The sequence below is a fragment of the Drosophila eugracilis genome, unplaced genomic scaffold (assembly GCF_018153835.1).
Source record: "Drosophila eugracilis isolate 14026-0451.02 unplaced genomic scaffold, ASM1815383v1 contig_90, whole genome shotgun sequence".
NCBI lineage: Eukaryota > Metazoa > Arthropoda > Insecta > Diptera > Drosophilidae > Drosophila > Drosophila eugracilis.
The window spans coordinates 9,142,396-9,163,259 of NW_024573812.1; the positions used below are offsets into that span (position 1 = coordinate 9,142,396).

The 20,864-nt window shown below is 42.3% G+C and overlaps 5 protein-coding genes across 8 annotated transcripts; 4 read left to right on the plus strand and 1 right to left on the minus strand.

Moving 5' to 3' along the window:
* The first annotated feature begins 5,006 nt into the window (after positions 1-5,006).
* LOC108112434 lies at positions 5,007-5,505 on the plus strand. Its single transcript, XM_017222280.1, has 2 exons — positions 5,007-5,100; positions 5,160-5,505. The coding sequence occupies exons 1-2, from the start codon at positions 5,081-5,083 to the stop codon at positions 5,422-5,424; spliced, it is 285 nt and encodes a 94-aa protein (XP_017077769.1). The 5' UTR covers positions 5,007-5,080; the 3' UTR covers positions 5,425-5,505.
* Positions 5,506-8,661: 3,156 nt separating this feature from the next.
* Positions 8,662-10,984, plus strand: LOC108113372. Its single transcript, XM_017223940.2, has 2 exons — positions 8,662-8,810; positions 8,872-10,984. The coding sequence occupies exon 2, from the start codon at positions 8,875-8,877 to the stop codon at positions 10,822-10,824; it is 1,950 nt and encodes a 649-aa protein (XP_017079429.1). The 5' UTR covers positions 8,662-8,810; positions 8,872-8,874; the 3' UTR covers positions 10,825-10,984.
* A 687-nt stretch (positions 10,985-11,671) lies between these two features.
* LOC108112670 (ribose-5-phosphate isomerase) lies at positions 11,672-12,647 on the plus strand. Its single transcript, XM_017222809.2, has one exon. The coding sequence runs from the start codon at positions 11,741-11,743 to the stop codon at positions 12,572-12,574; it is 834 nt and encodes a 277-aa protein (XP_017078298.1). The 5' UTR covers positions 11,672-11,740; the 3' UTR covers positions 12,575-12,647.
* Positions 12,648-12,969: 322 nt separating this feature from the next.
* On the minus strand, positions 12,970-14,395 carry LOC108112671 (protein TEX261). The gene is made up of 3 exons (XM_017222810.1): positions 13,971-14,395; positions 13,609-13,910; positions 12,970-13,288 (listed from the first exon to the last, which is right to left on the minus strand). Exons 1-3 carry the CDS (start codon positions 14,038-14,040, stop codon positions 13,064-13,066), a joined length of 597 nt encoding a protein of 198 aa, XP_017078299.1. The 5' UTR covers positions 14,041-14,395; the 3' UTR covers positions 12,970-13,063.
* Positions 14,396-14,482: 87 nt separating this feature from the next.
* LOC108112667 (protein mahjong) lies at positions 14,483-20,802 on the plus strand. 4 transcript variants are annotated; one of them, XM_017222804.2, is made up of 11 exons: positions 14,483-15,072; positions 15,134-15,284; positions 15,344-16,162; positions 16,228-16,500; positions 16,575-18,698; positions 18,764-18,884; positions 18,946-19,043; positions 19,103-19,465; positions 19,863-19,923; positions 19,980-20,195; positions 20,253-20,802. In XM_017222804.2, the coding sequence occupies exons 1-11, from the start codon at positions 14,636-14,638 to the stop codon at positions 20,255-20,257; spliced, it is 4,668 nt and encodes a 1,555-aa protein (XP_017078293.1). In that variant the 5' UTR covers positions 14,483-14,635; the 3' UTR covers positions 20,258-20,802. The 4 variants fall into 4 exon arrangements, 2 of the variants coding, with proteins under 2 accessions (XP_017078293.1, XP_017078294.1); XM_017222805.2 differs by having other exon boundaries at positions 19,992-20,195; XR_001772664.1 differs by lacking the exon at positions 20,253-20,802 and having other exon boundaries at positions 19,103-19,923; positions 19,992-20,051.
* The last annotated feature ends 62 nt before the right edge of the window (positions 20,803-20,864 follow it).

Below are 20,864 nucleotides of genomic sequence, written 5' to 3' on the forward strand. Positions count from 1 at the left end.
CTGCCCTCTGCTATTGGGGGCCGAAGTGGCGGAGAAGTGGGGTTGTAGATAGCCTCTTGTTAACGGTTTCGATGTAGATGTTGCAGGAGTTGATAAATCGCGGGCGTCGCAGTTGATGTAGCGGCTGGTTCGGGAAGCCGAAAAGGGTCAATGCCTAGCTAAGTGTTCCCGTGCGCTGTAGAAAGACGAAGTAGGAGCGCGGGAGAGCGGGAGTTGGGAGAGTTGGTGGCCGGAGGGCAGGGAGTTGGAGAGCTTAGAGGCTGGTGAGCGGAAAGTTGGAGGCCTGGAGTACTAAGAGCGGGAAGTGAGGCCGCAGACGACCTGGAATTTTTACCGTGGCCTGAACACAGACTAAAATTAAGCTTTTCAAAACATTTTTTTGAAAATTAGAAATTATTATAAATATATTTGATGCATAATTCTTTTGATTTAATAGATTTTACCACAAAATTATGAACAAATAAATCAAATTGATAGAGAAATGTACTTTATTTAATACTCAATCAAATCCAAAAGTTGACCTTTGCGGGACTATGAAAGAGTATACTTAAAATATACACTATATTTTATAGGATATATATATATCCTTAAAACTAATCTAATTTAATAATATTTATCCGTAGAAATGTAAATGTTTAGGGCTAATAATAATAGTCATGTTAAATGAAAAAGCGTGTCATATAATAAACCAAAACAAGACAATAAAATCTTTACAACGCTCAACTTTTAGCCAGTACTTGTTATTAATTGCGCTTTATTAATGTTCGGAATCAGATAATTAAAACTGCAACTGAAGCCAAAAAAGGAGAACAAAACAAACGCCTTTTAATTTCAGAGAGCGAGAGAGAGAGAGAGAGCGTAAGAATAATTTGTCAAGCTGCGAGCTTTTAACCCATGTACGCACATTTACACTCCAGATGCTGCTGGCTGTAAGAGTAAACTATTTTTGCCCGGGATCCAAGGATGTGGAGGATAAGAGGAGCAAGGGTAGATGAAAAATCACGGCGTGTCGCTTTCGAATGGAACATAAAAAATTGAGGGCTTAATTAAAAAGCAAAAATGTGCTGCGATTTTCCGCTTTTTTAACGCCAACAGCAGCAACTTCGGCAGCCAGTGGCACCGACCCGTATTTATATCCTTACCCGTACCCATGGCCCCCCCAAAAAAAGGAAAAAGAAAAACACTGAACCCATTTTCCAGGGCCAGGGAAGCTCTACTACTACAAGCAAAAACTACTTGCTGGCGACTTTTTATATGCGCCATGTTCCTTGGAAGCAAAAGAAGCACTGGTGGCAGTAGTTCCATTTGAAATTTTCCGGACCTCATGTGTCTTTTTATTTCGCCTTCCTCTTCTCATGCCTCCCCTCCCCCCTTTCCTGCCTTTCTTTCACTTACAAATTAAGCTTTTTCATTGCTTTTCTTTTTTTGTTTTCTTATTTTTTTCGGGCAGGCCAAGACCATGACTTTTGTTGTTAATTAAAGTTACGGCTAAAAACGTGAAACTCTCAAGTGCTCATTAAAATTGAAATGCGACTGCAGGAACAAAACCAGAAGCAGGACCAAATGTGTGCCAAATAATGATGTTCCAGCCACGCCGAAATGGGATTCCATAGATGAGTTTCAATTTTTTGCTATTTCTATTTTACGAGCTGGGAAAGTTGGATAAATTTGGCGGAATTGCGAGAGTGGAGAAATTTAATGTTGGTAAGTTTTGATGGTAAATAAGAAGAAATATTGTAAAAAATATTAATAAATAAAATAAAAATATTAATGAATATAACTTTAAAATCGATTAACCTACAGATATAGTTTGCAATACAAGTTTAAAGTTACATTCAATATATACCAAACTATATTAAGAAAATATTTTTGTGTTAAGTTAAGTTTTATTTGATTTATAAACTACAAGTTTTTCCCGCAAAACATGAGTACTGTCAAAAAACAAATCTCATATTTAAGTCTTCACAGAACACTTTCGGCAACAAACCTACACAAATCATTTGTTTGCCAAGTCCAGTTCGAGGACTCTGACTATATATATAGTATATAGCCATGGCAGAGTACTCGCCACCCGAAATCAGGGCAATTGCAGAGCTTTAAAGTGCTCCTTGGCAGGCCACATAAATAAATGTTTGCACATTTACTTTACAAGGCTTCCCCTCTCTTGCAGTTTCTGCTCCTGGATTGTTGCGAGCGGGTGTTGTGTTCGTTCGCTTTGTTGCTCCCAGCACGTTCATAACTCAACTCCTGTTCCAAGGATGCGATTGTGCGAGGATGTGCCGGAGGTGTTGCTTCCCAGACGCTTTATTTACTTGCAATTCGAAGCCGGCTCGGGCTCTGGCTTTGGCTCTGGCTCCGTGGAAATCTCGATACTTTCGAACTGCGAACTACACTATACGCCCCCGCTTTTGTTTCTTTCCGTACTTTCCGCCGGCTATGATTCTCCGGAGAGAGATTGCCATAACTTTGTATAGTGTAATGGCAATGCAATTGGATAAATTTGGCAGCACGACGAACTGCACCCATCACGGGCATCGAGGCCAGTTAGTGGAAGCTAAAATTGCAAGACAAAGCTCTGAGATCCCAAGTCAATTTGGCCAAGTCTCACAGGCGGTCAAAATATCGGGATGATGATGCAGTGGGCTAACTAAATGGAATCACTGCAATCACGTCCCCAATGGGCATATTAGTAGCTGACGAAGGGGGAAAATGCTAGGATGGATTAGGATGGGCTGGTAAGGGGAGTGGTAACTAACTGCAATCTAATTCTGAGCTGAGGGAGTGTGCGACACATTTATCGGTATGGTTTTTAAAAAGGGTATAGATCAGTAGGAAGGGTATTATTCTTTTTTCAAACATTTAATTTTGTCCTACTATAATTTTATATAAAATATTAAAGATATTTCTTGATCTAAAATAACCTTTGCAAACAGAAAAGGATAAAAAAATCTATAATTAAAAAAAATTAACTATGATTCATCGTTTGATTAGGTTTGGGATAATCTTTTTTGGTTATTGGGGAAAATATATATGTAAAATATAAACTTCAGTGCGTTTATAGAGTTCATCGATACCCACTTTACAGCCAAAGGATTAAGCCGACAGCTAAGCCGACAATGGTCCAAGTGCGAGTAGGGCCTGGCTCCATTTTCAGGGCAGTTACGAGAATGTCACGTAGCAAATGCGACAGCGTGGTCAACATAATGAATCGGGCGGCCACCCGCTACGCCCCTCGAACCACGCCCACTTGCCCTTCTACTCCTTTTGGGACAAAAGAGTGCAGGATGTTGCAGGTGCAGACTGCGAGTCTTTTGCCCCAGAATAAGTGTTGCCAAGTTGACTATTTTGCAGAATTTTGAAGATATTAAAATTGAATATTTTTCGAATTTTAAACTATTTGAGTTATTAAAAAACAGTGTTCATATTTAACATATATTATTATATTTAACATTATCTTATTAAATAAAATTTTTAATAAAATAACTGTACTTAAGATGTATTAAGATGTAGCTAAATGTAAATATAGAAAAATAGAACACATTTGATATTTGCAATCGTTGAAAACTAACAAACCAACAAAAATCTGTTAAGTTCTTTTAGCTATTTCCTAAGATATCTATACATCTACCTATCTATATCTATCTTTCTATCAACAGTTGTAACATCTTTTTGACCACCTCCGCATAGAGCTTCCCAACGGTGGTATCCATTCGTGTCTGGTGTCCACTGATTGCTCTGGCGGACGATTGCAATAACCTTTGCCCATGTCGACCATGTCACGACATCTCCGCTTGGTTTTCGGGCCAAAAAGGAACCCTCAGACAGTTGGCTACGAAAAATGTGTCGATGCACGTGACATTTTCGGATGCAATTTGCAATTTGATTTTGGTCCCCGGGGAAGGGATGTCTCGATTCACATCCCGTCCGCTCACCGCCCCTTTGCCAGCAGGTTGCAAGTTGCAGATTCAGTTTGTTGCCTAAGTTCAAGGATCAAATTGATTCGCCCGCTTGGCGGCAACAGCAGGTGTGAGATGTGGAGCTGCGTCTTTGCATTGTTACACTTGACCAATTCGGATTGCAATTACACACCTGACTGTTTCCCGCCTCCACTTTTTCGAATCCTGACTTAACGTCTGGTAAGGCGGATCCTTTGCTATCTTTTTTGGGGGAGAAGGCAGGTGTGTGTGCGGGCTGGGTGAAATTGCCGAACAACGATTTGTGTTGGTTTTGGCTTGTTTTTCAATCTTGTTTCTTTGGTAGAGGACTTGCCCACTCCGCCCACACCCACTACTTAGTCTGTTTATAGTTTGTTCTACGCGCTGTGCAATTTGGCAATTTACGGGGATTATTTGTGGAGCAAGCGGAGTGGCATTGTCCAAGTAAAAGGCGGACAATTAAAACACATGTGGATGGGACACTGGTTTAATTGGAATCTTCTTTACGGTTCTGGCTTAATCAAGAAATTATGCTGAGCATCCTTCTCTTCGTTTAATGAGAACAAAAAGGATTTTGTGGAAATAATAATCGGAAAAATGCAGAAGCTTGCGTGATTTTTATTTTGACACGAGATTTATACTTAATATATTATTTTTTCAGTTTCTTAAATAGTTTTATAATATTTAGTAAGATTCCTGAAATATCTCTTATTTAGTCATACAAATAGGGCTGCTTTTTAGTTATATTTTTCAAAACCCAATCGAAACTGAAACAATCTGAAGGTAAGCAGCAAAGTTTACAAACATTTGCACTCTGACTCTTGAGTTAATAGCACCCTTGTTATCGGATGTGAATAGTCCTTTTGCCCTTGCTGCCCAACTTCTGCTCTTGAGTTCGCCTCCTTGGGTCACTTGATTGACCGTCTGTGAGTGGCAAATGGTGTTGAATGTCAGTCAGCTGCAACACTCCGCCCAATTTCCATCTCCATCCGACCAATCCTTGGGCTGTCGATTAGAGGGGAAGCCCTACCTAATTGGGGCATCGAACCTGGCCTGGAGAAGTCTGTCGGCTGGGTTACATTAGTGTTTCCAATCACTGTACATTAGGCACACACGGCTTTGTCTACTACTCAGTCAACCGCAAGATGAAGAAGTCCGGAGATTTGTAAGAGAACTCCAAAGGGAAATGCAATTCATTAAGTTAAATTCCCTTTCCTTTAATAGCCTCTCCCTGCTGAACGATCGGGATCTTTTGAAGACGCCATCGGGAAGTCCCATCGTCAATTTCATAGTGAAACCAATGAGCATCGAAATGATTACCGCGGACAAGCTGATCACGAACGCCAGGCGCCAGCGGATGATGGAGCTTTTCGAGCAGGATCGCGCCTGGGAAGCCGCCGAGTTGTCTCGTTCTGGGTTGAGCTGCATCAAGGCCCCGGACTGCTATCCCTGCTGCACGCGATACGAATGCTCGAAAGTTACGTTTTAGAAATCGGAACAGTCTAGAATTCCCGTATTTAAAAATTATATTTTGTGTTCAAAATATAGACAAGAGTTATTAGATCAGTTATTGTAATATTTTTATGTTTTCGGTAAGGTTAGATTGATATTATCTTTATATTATATTTAAGACATCGAAACATTTTGTAATATATGTATATATGTATGTAAATATGTATTATCTTTATGTAGTAGACGGTCACACTAACGTATGTATAAAACAGTTACACTAACTTATCTATACACACTTAATTGTAAGCACAATATGTTTCTCTCTCTTACTTTTGCATAAAGATCATGCTAACGAACACTATGTTTGTCCTGTTTGTACAATCAGCAAATGTCACCAATACATGGACAAATTATGCTGAGATAGAATAAGATAAAGGAATAAAGAAACCTTCGGATTTGACCACAAACGGGAACAGCATGTGCGTTAAGGCGCCTACAATTAGTTTTAAAGTAATTATTCTTACACTGCATATTTTTTTGAATTTAATTAAAAGGGTATTTTGAGACGTTTTCGAACCTATAACGTGTATTATATAAACGACATGTTAAATTTCTCTAAGTTATGAAATATTGATAGGATATCAATATCTTCCCCCCATAAATTTTTGAGTGAATTGATTGTTGTATTTAATTATTCATATCTTTATTTACTAAAGCTCTTAAGTTTTATTCTATTTATTCTTCATATTCACAGTACTAAAGTAACACCTTTTTCCTGGTTCCTGCGGTCAACTTTCGACTTTGTAATAAATTGATTCGCTGGGCCTTGTCTGTGGCCATTAATCTATTTCCCGGGCAGCGTGCCACGCCCCCAGCTGGATTTGTTGTTCATTGTTTAATGAATGGCAGGCAAATTTCGGCGCCTTTGTTTCGAGATAAAACCCTTTTGGGCGGATCGTGTTTTTTCTACACTTTATTTTGTTTTTTTTGTTTTCGGTTGGAAACAAAACACAACTGATTATGGCGGCAGGCCTAGCTCAATAAAAGCGCCACTTGCTCGGATTAATTGAAAGGAGAAAGGCAGGCTTTTTGCTCACTTCAGTTTTGGTTGGGTTTCGGTTTTGGTTTTGGTTTTGGTTCTACTTTTTTGTATGGTTAGATAATCCTGCAGGCGCTCCTCCATCATCATTTGTCATTGTCAGCTAACGGAGTGTGATGGCCCGCTCCATTTTGCAATAGATGAGATAAGAGGCGTTGCTCTTCCTCACCCCGATTTCGCTCAGTGCACTCGGCTGCACTTCCCGCTTGACTTTTGAGCGTGATTTTCTTTCCCGTGTGCATTCAGCGATGCGCTAATCAAATTATAAATCGTGCCCATTGGAAAGTCGTTCGAAGCAGGACCCCCCGACAGTCGACATTGTCATCATCAGCATGGGCAATCATAACTCTCACAAAGGGAAAAAGGAAGCCCAGCAGCCTCAGCCAGCATTTTCCCCCACTTTTCCACCACTTTTCCGACATTTTTTCAGGTTCCATTCGAGGTGCTGTGGGGGTCATAATGGATGTCGGGCCAGCTGCAACTGGGTCGCAGGTCCATTTGCACTCTTCGCCCTTAACTCCCTCCTCTTTTGAAATATCTATACCCTCTCAATGCTGTAATCTTGATGATATATCTTAAATTTTTAAATGTGTTGAACTATTTTAAAAAGTATTCTATTTCAGGATTACATATAAAAAACCAAAAGGAATAATATGAATTGGTTTCATCGATTAATCGATATATGTTTGTGCCTTTTGGTTATCAGGCAATTCATTTTGTCGTTATACCATAAACTCTAGAAATAGTTAACTATGTTAAATACTGCAATAGAAGAGAACATCCTGGCAGGGTATCCTAAATTCCAAGCCCCAAAAAGTGCTACTTACCTACATATATTTTTCCTGTGTAATGTTTTTCCACGAGTAATTGAGAGGAGGGTGAAGAAATGGAAGGTGGGTTCAGGTGTTGGCCTGGAACATTTCACATGGCGCGCATTAAACAATGCCCATTTCTTTAATTAACAATTTGCATTTGCTGTGTTTCCCCGATTTCCCTTTTTTGTGAAAACCCTCTGTGTTGGTCTTAATTGCTGTTTACTTTGGTCGGCTGTTGTTTTATGTTCACTTGCAATAATAAAGCTGAATTTTCTGTAATTCTACTAGGGGCGGGCAGGTATCGATGCAGCACTTTTTACCTCACTGATCCCCTTCGGTAATCCCCAACTGATGGAATATTCCTGCACTCCGTTAGACTTTGTATGCCATATCCTTGTTTTTTTTCTGCTTATAACTGAAAATCCCATTCAATCATGCAAACTGCTTGGAATTTTGTTTGCGGCTCGACCTCCGGATTTTCCCCTCCGGCTGGAGATAGTAATTTATTTCTTAAAAAGTGAAATCCATTAACACAGAAATTCTTTGGCCCACTATCTTTTCACATCTCTACTTCTCGCTCGGGTCCCCTCTCTTTCTATGTATGTATGCATGTATATTCTATATATTTATGTATGTCCTGCTCTGGCCATTCACGTGGCTCTTATGTTCCGGTTTTCGAGCTTTTCCGCCTGCTGCTTGGCTAGAGAAAAATTGCAATCACCTTTGTGATTGTGTTCTGCCTTTCAGCTTTATCGCTCGCCATTCAACAGTTCTCGCTTTGTGCACTAAAAGTATTAAATTTCTTCAAATATTCTAGGTACATATGTATGTATGTATGTATGGTGCGTGCAACTCTTGTCCATTCCGTTTGTGGGGGAATCCCCTTTTTGGCTTTGCTCATCGTCCGGCAGTAAGTCACTTTCAAAACCTTTGTAGTGCGTTTCACATTTAGGTACATACATACATACATACATATATCGGGGTCAACTCTTTATTTAAAAAAAACTTATTTTTACTCCCATGATATAATAGTATTTTAGAAATTTTTTTCACTCAATAAATAAATATTTTTCTCTTTAATAAGTTTATAACACGTTAGGGGCATTTCTAAAATCCCTAACATTGTTTTTATAATGTATAACATAATATATAAATTTTCTTATATAGATAAAAAATGTTTATAAACTAAACAAATAAGATTTGAATCATATCCAGAGTCCATTAAATAACATTACCATAAAGTGTAAAACTTCTCTTGTTAGTGAATCGGATACCGATGGCCAAGAAAGTTTTAAAGCCATCGATAATATTAATCGATTGCTTTGCAACACCACATTATTACAACTACAAGCTTCCTCGTTCGAGGAAAAATCAAGCGTCTGTTGAATTTATTCAGTGCAAAGTACTCGAAGTGATCGGACGAATATAACCATTTTCATCCTCTCACTATAAAACCGAAGTTTATTTAATAAAGCGTAAACATTTGCAGCTGGCTAGGAAATCGAGTGGGTAAGCATTTATTCCGACAACTCTGCTGAATTTGTTTTTATTAAAAAGAATTAATTCACAGGCCATGAAGTTTTTGCTGTTTTGGAGCGCATTTTGCGTGCTAGCGGTTCCTGGGTCCGGACGAGTGGTCCAAGAGTCGCTCGACATTATACGATTGATCCAGGATGTAACTCACTCCATTCTCAAGTCGTGGGACATGATGAACAAAATGTCGGAGGTCACCGCCGGGTCTTTGATCTACGAGAATCAACGCAAAATGATAAATAAACTCGATGAGGTTAACGGAAATATCCGTGATTTGGAAGAGTTGCAGGCGAAGAATACGGCATTGATCATTGATACTCTATTAAGGGAGATGCAAGATAAATCCCAGTTGCTGCACCGGCTGAACCAATTTAAAGACATCACCAAGTTAATAGATCTTCGCAGCGACCAGCTAGTTGGTTACGAGCAGAACCGCGAATCCCTGGAGCCCATTACTCTTATAAACTTTGCCAAATGGAACGTGAATCCCGGCTCTAATTCGGTTTCCTGGTTATTGCAATTGCTGCACGACAGTCTATACTCCACGGAAGACCAGGATTACTCACACTCTTTATTATCGCAACTAACAGCCAGTTTTGAAACCTCCCCGGACCAAATGTGCCTGGCCAGGCAATCCGCCCAACAGTTCGCCTATCAACTCTTTACCAAGGCAATTCTTACAGAATTAAAAGGTTACAGCATGATCGAATTCTCATGGATGGTTCTGCGGCAAACCGGTCAAGGAAACTTCACCCAAGAACTGCTATTGATGCGACAGAACCACCAGAAACGCATCGATCAGGCAACAGAGGTGCTCCAAAAAGTCATGTCCAAAAGCACACGTCTTTACTGGCGCTGCGATCCCGAAAAAAACAACCATGTGGAGGGCAAAACCTATGGCCGCGTCACACGTCTGCTGCAGGGTTTTGTTGAGAACGAGGTTAACCTGAATCCGGATCAGCATTGCCGAGGCACTTGCCAGGACTACCACGACACACGCATAAGTGGTTGCTATGACCCAGATAATGAGTTCTGTAGCCAGCAGCCGACTTGCAATGGAAGGCTCTATAACTGTAACTTAATAGAGTCCGATATATCAATATGCCTATCCTCCAACACCTCTATAAGGCGCTATGAGTATATCACATCAAATGACGATGGGCACAGTTGCGATTCCAAGGTGAAGAAGCCCTCCTCGTGGTCAAGTTGGATCTTCTGGCGCTGCCACTATTGCTTCTGCTTGTGTGATGAACCGGGACCGAAGTCCGATCGCTACTTCAATCTCCGCGACGCCTTGTCGGATTTTATGGCGAACAAGATTGTAACTGGAGTTCGGTTTGTTAAGAGTCAGCGCGTTTTCCACATGCAACTGCAACAGGCCGAGCTCCTACCCCGTGGAACCATCAATACCAGTTCAATAGAATGGATGCCCGTAGAAAACTACAACGTGAGTGAGGTGGATATACGTGATGGCTACGACTATCACACTTTAAGCATGGACAGTAGGGCTCTTGACCTGGATGAGATTTCTGCTAACTCGACGGACCAAGTGGTCACTGGTGCTCGATTCCGAATCTTCAAAAAACACCTTAACCTTGAGGTGCGTTTTAGTTTCTTTAATTTCTCCAATGGTCGCTTGATCGAACCTCGGACAAAGAGCTATTGGATGAGGAATGACAATTCTCATCTTGACGGTCAGCGTAAGAAATTGATTTTAAAAGAGAGTGATTTACCCACCGCCTCGGACTTACCATCTCAACCGATGTCTAGGAACAACCAATACATGGAGTTTTATAGCTCCAGCCAAGTAAAGGATGCTGCCCAGAATACTTTACCTTTCTTGGATCTGCAGGAGGTGGTTCCCAATCCACCGGTTCCACTTGCCGGATTGGGTATCTACTACAAAGGACGACCTGGTTATGGCGGCTTCTTTGCCCCCAAAGTGGTAACTATGGATTTATCCAAGAAATTGTTGGATCCTCGGGTCTAAATGTTATGAAAACAAAAAAAAAATTCTTGACGAATATACTTCATTTTTGAATATCTTAAAAAAAAAAAACTAAATATCCCCAGAACCAAAGGGAAACATTTTGTAACATGTTTAAACTTTCATTTACTATTTTCATAAATAAAAATATAATAACACAATAGTTATACACACTTTTCTTTCTTCGGTTTTTGTTAAAAAGCCTGATTCGAATCTTAGTTCTTTATATATAGTTCTCCAAAAATTGCAGCATAGACAAAAATAATGGTGCAGTTGATGAACATATCTTCATCCCTATATACATAAGAATATGTAAATATTTTTCTGCTGAAGACTGCGTGTCCGTAAGGCCGTATTCGCGCACACATCATTTTTGCTTTACGTCGTTGAAATGTCTCACAAAATCGATTAACGAATAATCTAAAGATTTTAAAAATTTTCCAGATATTTGTATATGTGAAATATTCATATTAAAACGATCTATGAATATTTCACATATAACTAAAATGGGATAGTAAAACATTTAATAGTGCAATTCTTAGGGAATCTTCTGCTAAATTCTATGTATTGATAAAACGAGAAAGAATTTAAAATTGTGTTTATTTTAAAAAGGAAAGTTTTAAGACCTTTAAGACCTCTCAACAACGAAAGCGATGTGGGTAAACAATCTACAGGTTTTCGGTTTGATTATTGTCAAGTGGCTTAAAGGAATATGAAATAATATTTTTAAAAACACTTTTCGTATTGCTTACGTTACCTTAGTTCAAATAACAACCTTTTTTGCGCGCCCTTAACAGCCATTTCTGTTAATTTGACGAACGCAACGGTGAGAAATCCCTAGCGCGTCAGTTAAAAACCGCAGGCGGCTTGATCTCTGTGACATTGAAGTTGCGATTGAAAATCGAAAGCTGTTAACCACATGTTATCTGGGTTATTGCGGCAAGGCGTCCAACGACCACGGTTCATCCAAAATCTCGGCGCAGAGCTTTTTCTTGGGGCACCTGTACTATACTCTCAACTTAGCAAGATGGATGACATTGCTCTGGATGCGGCAAAGAAAACGGCGGCCCGTACAGCGGTCGATCAATGGGTCACTGAGGATACGAAGATTCTGGGGATCGGTAGTGGCTCCACCGTGATCTATGCCGTCCAGCGGATCGCTGAGCGTGTGTGGAAAGAGGGGGAACTAACGGATCTCATTTGCGTGCCATCATCCTATCAGGCACGTCACTTAATCCTCGACTACAACCTGAATTTGGGCGATCTGGATAGGAATCCCAATATAGACGTAGCCATTGATGGAGCAGACGAGGTCGACCGGCACATGGTTCTTATTAAGGGTGGTGGTGGCTGCCTGCTGCAGGAGAAGGTCGTGGCCTCCTGTGCCAAACACTTCATCGTTGTGGCCGACTACACAAAGAACTCCATCCGTTTGGGTGAACAGTGGTGCCGAGGTGTTCCTATCGAGGTGGCCCCCATGGCCTATGTGCCCATCAAGCTGCATATTGAGGCACTGTTCGGTGGAGAGGCCTCCCTGCGTATGGCCAAGGTGAAGGCGGGGCCCATTGTGACGGACAATGGAAACTTCCTGCTGGACTGGAAGTTTATTGCCAACAGGGAGTACGACTGGAATGAGGTAAATCGAGCCATCACCTTGATTCCGGGAGTTCTGGAGACGGGACTGTTTGTCAATATGGCCCACAAGTGCTACTACGGAATGGCCGATGGAACTGTCAAGGTCCAGAACAAGTAGATATCGACGCTTTTGCATAAAGTTTTCTTGAATAAAGTTGGAGGGGGCATTGTTGAGCTTCTTTTTGCATTTATCTATTACTATGATGTTCCTTAAAGGTAAAGTTTTTTCAAAAATAGAGTTTTCATTATTTAAAAAAAAATTCATTAAAATTAGGAAAAAGTTTGGTTGCATAAACGGATTTATTAAGCGTCTTCAAAAATAAATTTTATGAAGTGATAAAATACAAACATTCGCCGGAAAGTCGCTGTAAGGTCACCCAATTAAACTAAAATCACTTACTTATTGATAACGACTTATCATGACACTAATCAGTTATTCTTAATTAATAAGTCATTATTCATACCATTTTTCCAGCCCTAAAATCTTCAGAATACTAATAATTCAATAGCGAATGTCATTGCATAAACGTAGTTTACATACGCTTAGTATACTTTTGTCTCGATTTCGGCTACAAAAATAAATAAACATTAAATAAACAATATACATCTAGAAGGCCTTCTTGGTCCGTCCAGGCAGCAGGGCCTCTTTCAAATACTGGAAAAGGGATAGCAGGCCCTGCTTCTTGTTCCGCGAAAAGTAATTGCTGACCACATCCGGACTGCGCCGGCTCTGGTCGCTGACGGTGGTGGGCAGGACGCTATCATTTGCACTTAGTGATACAAACAGGGCGAAGGGCACGATCCACATGCAGATGGTGAAGTATGCTAGCACCTGAATAAAAAAAGTAGAAATTAAAAAGTGGGGACTAAGGTTGTCTTCAATAGGGGGATTAATAATTATAATTTTTCTTAAATATACAAGCTTAGCTTAATTTGCTTTGTAGTCAATTTTTGTTAATTTATTAAAAATAATTTAAGTCATTCGATTTAACAAGTACTAATTAATTTAAGCTCGTTGATATTATTTTTTTATATTATATTATATTTTTTTTATTAATCGTACCTAGGGGAAGTGAAATGCTTTTTCCATCGCTATGATTTATGCAACACATAAATTTTAAATATTGGAACTTTGAGAACTTTTTAACTTACCTGCGTAAAAGGCACATAAACGGTGGTGAAATACTGGAAGGCCAGGAAGTGATTGACAACCAGCATTGCCAAAGATCCCAGGAGCGGAAGTGAAAGCATTCGTACGAAGGGAAATCCTCCCATGATCCCCAAGTGGAAGCCCTGAGCCACAAATCCACATATTATCAGGCTCCACGGCAGGTCCTCAAAGAGCATCAGCAGGATGTAAATGAAGATCGTAAAGCTGATCAGGAAGAGGATGCACTTCCTTGCCGCAGTTGTGTACTCCTCTGCCAATTCCGCCAGATAATACAGCCCAGCCACTATAAATCCAATTGCAGACGTTGCATTCAGCCACGACAAATCAAATAAGAACAACTCACCAATGGATAGTGTTAGGAATACGATCTGTATGCCCAGGGAAATCCAGCCCAGTATGTACAGAAAAGCCATTATGTGTACTTTAGCCCAAATTAAACGGTATATACGTAAACATATACGGATAAAATCGGCCGACAAAACAAAACAATACGATTAATGTGGCTTATTGCGTGAAAAAACACACCATTGGTTTGGAATTTTGGCCTATACAATACCGAGCGGTCCTACTGAATTGTATGATAAGTTTGGGCGCGCTTTTTTCGTTACTTGGAAATATAATTAACGGCCATCTTCATGTGTTACATTGTATCAGAAAATAAAGGAACCTATTTCTTGCATAAGACACTATCGGTGATGTGTACTTCAACTGATATTTTATGAATTTGTCAAATACTTGAAGAGCTCAAAGAATCAAAACAAACAGATTTATGTGACCTGTGGCCGACAGCTGACATAGCAACTTTTATTTTGGTATTTTTGTACACAAATCATTTCCGTTCAAGTTGCAAGCGGTCACACTCATTTTTGCGAAAAGTTTCGAGCGCGTGGTATTTTATGCCGCACGCTTTATTTCGCCACTTGGAGTAAATTTTGGTCCATCCATTTGTTAACTAAGAGTGCGACTAGTACTAGAGCTAGTACGCCCGTATCCGGGAAATACATTTCTATGTCTGAGGGCAGTGGAAACGAAAATGCAGCCGGAGCAGAGGCGACGGCAGAAGCAGAGGCGACGGCAGAAGCAGAGGCGACGGCTGAGGCTGCACTAATGGCAGAAGCGGTGGCTGTAGCCTATCAAAGCGATGATGAGGTGGAGGTGGAAGCGGGGTCTGTCGAAGACCAGGAGGTAGTCGGTGACCAGGAGGAAGAACCAGCCGAAGGCGAAGCCGAACAGCAGGATGAGGGTGAAGCAGAAGACGCCGACGTCGATGGCGACGCCATGAGTGTAGAAAACGCGGAAAATGAAAGTGACAGCGGTGGAAATCCTGAAGAAACCGCTGCCGCCGACCGCAGACAGGCCACCAAAAAGGAACTTACACAGATAATCGACAAATGGGAGCAGCAGCAGACCCAGAATGGCTACGATCCAGTTCCCACCCTGAGGAGGTAATTAGGAAAATATCAAATATCAACCTTTAATAGCTACTGAATTCCATTACTTTAACAGTCTAGCGGAGATATTTGAACGTGAGAAGGATGTTTACCGGCGAAAGGACCCTGATCCTTTAGACTCTCGACATCCCTACAGAGCCGATCCAAGCTGCCAGTACGGATTGCTGCTAAAACTGCTATTCCGCAAGGACACCTTTATGAGCAAAGTAAGAAATTTCGGTATATGGAAACTAGAAATTTTAAATATATTACTTTTTACCATTAGCTCCTCAACGATTACCTGCGGGAGAACTACTTTAGTCGGCAAAACGTTAGCCGCAGTTCGTTGGAATTGAACATTTTGGCCTGCCGTCTCATCCTGGAGATAATGCCGGGCATGGAGACCTCAGCAGTATTTCAAACTGCCGAAGGTGACGGAACCATTAATCGCATCTACTCCTGGGCTGAGGACAGCATTGAACCACTTCAGAGCTATGCCACCGGACTGCTGGCCGAAGCCATGGAAGTGAGCGATATTGCCATCAACTTCCGAGATCAAAACATCCGGCTTGTGCCCAAGATGATAAAACGCCTGCACATGCTTCTAGCAATTAGTAAGAGTGCCACTCCGGATGTCAATAACTCGATGCACAACCAATCGGCGGATAATAGTGCAGCAGGAATGCTCAGCTGGGTTGCGTGTGCCAGCAATGCCTCTGCTCCTCAGTCACCGCAGCACAATGGCAGTGGGCTGGCAGCCAGTTCATCGCAGCATGGGGACGCCTCCAATATGTCCATTCTCTTTGAGAATAGCCGGGACGCCTTTCCCGTATCCCGCTATTATAAGCGGATGTACATTCCACTGCATCCGCCCACTGCGGACACTAGCCAAATGTTAATTATGCGCTTCCTAACCAGCCTAGGAGAATATCAAGAATTCCTAGCCATGGCCTTTGAAAACAATGTGATGCAGTTAATTTTTGGTTACCTTGAGAACTTAGACCGCAGGGACACATGCTTAGCCTACGAGGTGCTAAAATATCTCGCTTCCCTTCTTTGCCATAAGAAGTTTGCTTTGGAGTTTATTTCCCATGGAGGATTAGAGGTTAGTAAAATTTAATTTACCCAAAGAAGAATAAATCATTTAACATACTATTATCTATTCTGCAGCTACTTTTGAAGGTTCCACGTCCCAGTTTGGCCACCACTGGTGTCTCCATTGCCATCTACTACCTAGCTTACTGTGAAGACGCCATGGAGCGCATATGCAGTATGCAACGTCCACTTATTTCAGAACTGGTGCGATACGCACTTTGGATCCTTGGTCGTTGCCATGATTCCTCCAAGTGTCATGCTACCATGTTCTTTAGCTTGAGTTTTCAGTTTAAGGTCATATTAGAAGAGTTTGATGCCCAGGATGGCTTGAGAAAGCTCTACAATGTGGTGAGTATATCTTGAGTAAACTTCTAATTTGGAAGAAAAACTTTAACTAATGTTTCCATTTTTGTCCCTGACAGATCTCCGTGCTGAAAATCCTCGATCCGAGCCACAATGACAGCGATAACGACTCTGATATTAACGAAGACGTTGAGTGTGCTTCCCGACAAATGGTCCGCCATGTCTGCGTAGCCCTCAAGCGGTATATGGAAGCACATTTCTTTTACAAGTACAACAGCTTTCTGTGCCAGCACAACGCAGCATCGTCGTCGCCATCCTCCACCCACTATTTCAATCAGAATCCCACAGTAGCGGCCAAGCTTACCTTCGACCAGTTGCATGACCAGATTCGCACCCTTCAAGAGCACACCTCTATCCGGGCTCACTGGCAGCCAGTAGATCAACTGATGAAGCTTGGCGGAATCACCATGCTTCTCAGGATCATCGCCTTTAGCTACGACTGGGTGAACAGCGGACGCTCGGAGACTGTGCGTTCGGCTCTAGACGTACTTAGCGTGTGCTGTATCATCCCCCGGGTTTATGTAGTGCTCTGCGAGCGTCTTCTTATGCTGGACAAAACTACCACTTCGGGATTCTGTTCGGTTCTGGGAGCTGCTGCAGGCGAGATAACATCGGACGCAGAGGTGATCAAGTCGGCTCTAGCAGTTCTCTGCCACTGTGTCTGCTCTCCAATCATCCGCAAGGATAGCGGCACCAGTCTAATCAAGTTTGGTAACTCCTCCAGGAAGAACAAGGCCAATCACAAATACGCCGAAGAGCTGATTGAACGTGTATGGGAATCGGTGTGCTCCAACAATGGCATCGTAGTGCTGTTATCTCTGATGCAGACCAAGGGACCGATAACGGATGCTGACTGCATCCGAGGAATGGCATGTAGGGCCCTGGCGGGTCTGGCTCGGTCAGATCGGGTCAGGCAAATTGTCAGTAAACTTCCTCTCTTCGCGGGCGGACAGCTTCAAACACTGATGCGAGATCCCATACTCCAGGAGAAACGAGCCGAGCACGTGATCTTCCAAAAGTACGCATTGGAGCTGCTCGAACGAGTGTCTGGAAAAACAAAACCACTCAACAATCCACTGGATCCGTCGCTTTCTAACATGCATAAAGCCAATGTAATTGCCCAAACTCGCATCCAGTACAACAAGCAGCAGCTTTATCAACTCATCTTCGAACACCTGGAGAGCAATGGTCTTTCCCAGACAGCCCAAATGTTGCAACGCGAGGTTGGTCTTCCCCTGCAGACCCCAACAACAAGAAGCTTTCATCAGTCACCTTTCGATTACAAAACACTTCCCAGTGGGAGTAGCTCTCTGTCCAGAAATCGCCTGCGCAGCCGCATGCAGGATGTGAATGCTGCGATCATGGGTACAGAACTGAACAGGAGCTTTGGCGAGGATTCATCGCCTGCTGGTGGAGCAAGCAGTAGCAATGTGGGAGATGGAGTCAGCATACCAAACTTTGGGTGCCTTAACACAACACAGACGCCCATTAAAATTAGAAGAACGGATAGGAGTTCTGTGAGCCGCTCGATCCAAAAGCAACTGATGGAGCCGGGTGGCTCATCAGCGGGTCTTCCCGATGATGGCCAGCTACATCCTAAGCGAATTACCCTAAATACTATCGTAACGGAATACCTCACAAATCAACACTCGCTGTGCAACAACCCGGTTACCACCTGCCCACAATTCGATCTGTACGAACCCCACAAGTGTCCGGATCCAAAGCCTAGTCGCCTGTTGAGCTCTAACTACAACCTGACCAGCAGACATGCTCGTACTCAAGCAGGATTTAATACCACTCGATTTGACCGTCGCTATGTGCACACGCACTTTTCGCCATGGCGCAGCATTCGATCGGCGGATTATGAAGACTTGGAGTTCACCTGTTGTGATCTGGTAGGCAAGTACATCATCGTGGGCACACAACAGGGCGATGGACGAGTGTTTAACATGAACGACGGAGTGGAGCAGTTTTTCTCTAATTGCCACAACTTCAGCGTTGACGCCATAAAGGCAAACAGAGCTGGAGATCTGGTCATCACATCTAGCTTCTGGCGCACACCCACAAGCATTCTATGGTCCATTGCGGACGATGAGTTCAAGTTAAAACTGCGTCTTCCCGATGTCACCTATTGTGAGTTTAGTCAGACGGTACAGGATCGCCTCCTGGGCACTCAGAATGAGGTATGTATTAAGTAATACGATTTGTTTTATTTGTTTTAATTAACTATTTTTTATTTGGTTTACAGTGTGCTACGCTTTTTGACATAAACACTGGTTCTAAAGTGGCTTCTTTCACGCCAACCATACCCAATCTTTACACCAAAAATCGAGCAACTCTTTGCCGAACCGATGAACTGATTTTGTCAGGTAAGAAATTAAGTTTAATAAACGTGATTTCAACGAAATCTAACGAAATTCATATCGCTAGATGGTGTTCTCTGGGATGTTCGCTCCGGGAAGGAAATCCACAAGTTCGACAAGTTTAATCAGTGCATATCGGGCGTCTTCCATCCAAATTGCCTTGAGGTGAGATCCAAAAATATTTTTTTTTTCAGTTCTGTTTTAATATTTACGTCTTCCTTTAGATCATTGCCAACACCGAGGTTTGGGATCTGCGCACCTTCCATTTGTTGCAGACAGTGCCGGTGCTGGATCAACGAAACTGCACATTTTCTCCGATGCACGTGATCTATGGGGCTAGTTTGGGGGCTGACAGGGACCATGACATGGAAACAACGACCTACGACACCAGCTTTAACGTGCTGGACGCCTACGACTATTCGAGTATAGCTACTATTGATGTGAAGCGCAACATCAACGATCTGAGCGTCAGTGCCAATGGTAGCCTTATTGCAGTGGTCGAGGACTACAGCGGTTACGAGTCTAAGCAGGAGACCTATGTGAAGATCTACGCGGTGGGAGTGAAAAAGAGCGAGCGCTCGGAAGAGGTGCGTGCGGTTAAGGAGCTGGTCAACGAGGTGTCGGATGCAGTCGCGCCGGCACCGGCTAACGCCAGCGATGATGCTTCGATGCGTCCCGTTTTCGAAGATGTGGCGTCGAGCCCCCAGGCGGTGGAGAACGTGGCTCCCGCCGGCCCCAACGAATTTGAGGAGCTTCGTCGGCTTAGTCCCGCCTTGCACGCAAGTCCGAATCTTTCTCGCCAACATGCACCCAACAGTTCAATTGTTGGGGTGCGACGGCGGGCACGTACACTGGGTGGCAATGGCAGTGGCAGCGGGAATGGGAATCTGAATCTAAATGGCGGAATCGGCGCTGCTATAGATCTGAGAACCATGATGCGGCGTATGGATGATATTGAACTAAATATTATGTCTATGCTTGCAGGAAGATGATGAGGAGGTGCCCGATTCTGATGAGGATGGATCGGATACGGGCTCCGAGAACAGTAAGTTTCTTGAAAATCGTAGCTTTCCGTTCCTAAAACGCCGCCTCACCCCATAGCTTTTTCTCTAGGTCCGAATTTCATGGGATTCCCTCTACTGCGCAACCTTAATGGCTCGGACAACGAAGGGGACGGAGACCTAGATGAAGACGATGATGATGGAGATCTATTGGACACCGATGACGAAATGGACGACGACGACGGTAGCGACAATGGCGATGACGAAGGTGACTTTGAAGATGTGTTCGAATTCTTCGACAGAAGCAGCTCAGACGGTAACTCAAGATCTTTAGACTCTGTTCGTGTACGACTTGTATTTTCTCCTGCCTTAGATTGAGCCCTCTCCTCCTCCCCCGCACTACCAACATAACTGCTCCTTCACCGATCCACTGCTCCGTTGTTTAACCACTGTTTCGTCTCGTGTCGTTCGATCCTCATTGTTGTCCGCAGCGCGCTTGGAAGGATGAGATATCAACAATCGTCGATAGTTTTAGCAATCTAGACATTAAGCTGTTACATATAAAATTTAAATTGTTATTTTTGAACTTGTGTACAAAACAAATACGAATGCCGCAGGATTGCATTATAGCCAAGAAAAGTTTGATGATGAATACCTACTGTGAGAATCAAATCTGTAAATTGTCCAACAATTTCCATTGTACAAACCTAAATAAGAATTGTATACTTTTGCTATAAAAAATATAAAAGATATTGTTAGAATCAAACGTTTGTTGTATGCTCTAAGAACCAAGGAACAATTTGAGTTTTTTGTATGATTTCATGCATTGTTTATTCACATAAACAGGCTTTTCATTATTTATATGATTTGGAAATATATTAAGTATGTAGAAGAGAATTAAATATTTCGTTGTAGAAATTAAACAATTGTGTATAAATGTATATGTTTTCCCTAAATAGTATACCAAAGGAAGAAATCTTTGCAG

Coding starts and splice junctions, on each gene's coding strand:
- LOC108112670 (XM_017222809.2), top strand. CDS start 11,741: ATGTTATCTGGGTTATTGCGGCAAGGCGTCCAACGACCACGGTTCATC.
- LOC108113372 (XM_017223940.2), top strand. CDS start 8,875: ATGAAGTTTTTGCTGTTTTGGAGCGCATTTTGCGTGCTAGCGGTTCCT.
- LOC108112667 (XM_017222804.2), top strand. CDS start 14,636: ATGTCTGAGGGCAGTGGAAACGAAAATGCAGCCGGAGCAGAGGCGACG. Junction 15,285..15,343: donor AGGACACCTTTATGAGCAAA/GTAAGAAATTTC, acceptor TTTTACCATTAG/CTCCTCAACGATTACCTGCG. Junction 19,466..19,862: donor AGAGCGAGCGCTCGGAAGAG/GTGCGTGCGGTT, acceptor CTATGCTTGCAG/GAAGATGATGAGGAGGTGCC.
- LOC108112671 (XM_017222810.1), bottom strand. CDS start 14,040: ATGGCTTTTCTGTACATACTGGGCTGGATTTCCCTGGGCATACAGATC. Junction 13,911..13,970: donor ATTCCTAACACTATCCATTG/GTGAGTTGTTCT, acceptor TTGGATTTATAG/TGGCTGGGCTGTATTATCTG. Junction 13,289..13,608: donor TTTATGTGCCTTTTACGCAG/GTAAGTTAAAAA, acceptor TTTTTTATTCAG/GTGCTAGCATACTTCACCAT.
- LOC108112434 (XM_017222280.1), top strand. CDS start 5,081: ATGAAGAAGTCCGGAGATTT. Junction 5,101..5,159: donor ATGAAGAAGTCCGGAGATTT/GTAAGAGAACTC, acceptor TTCCTTTAATAG/CCTCTCCCTGCTGAACGATC.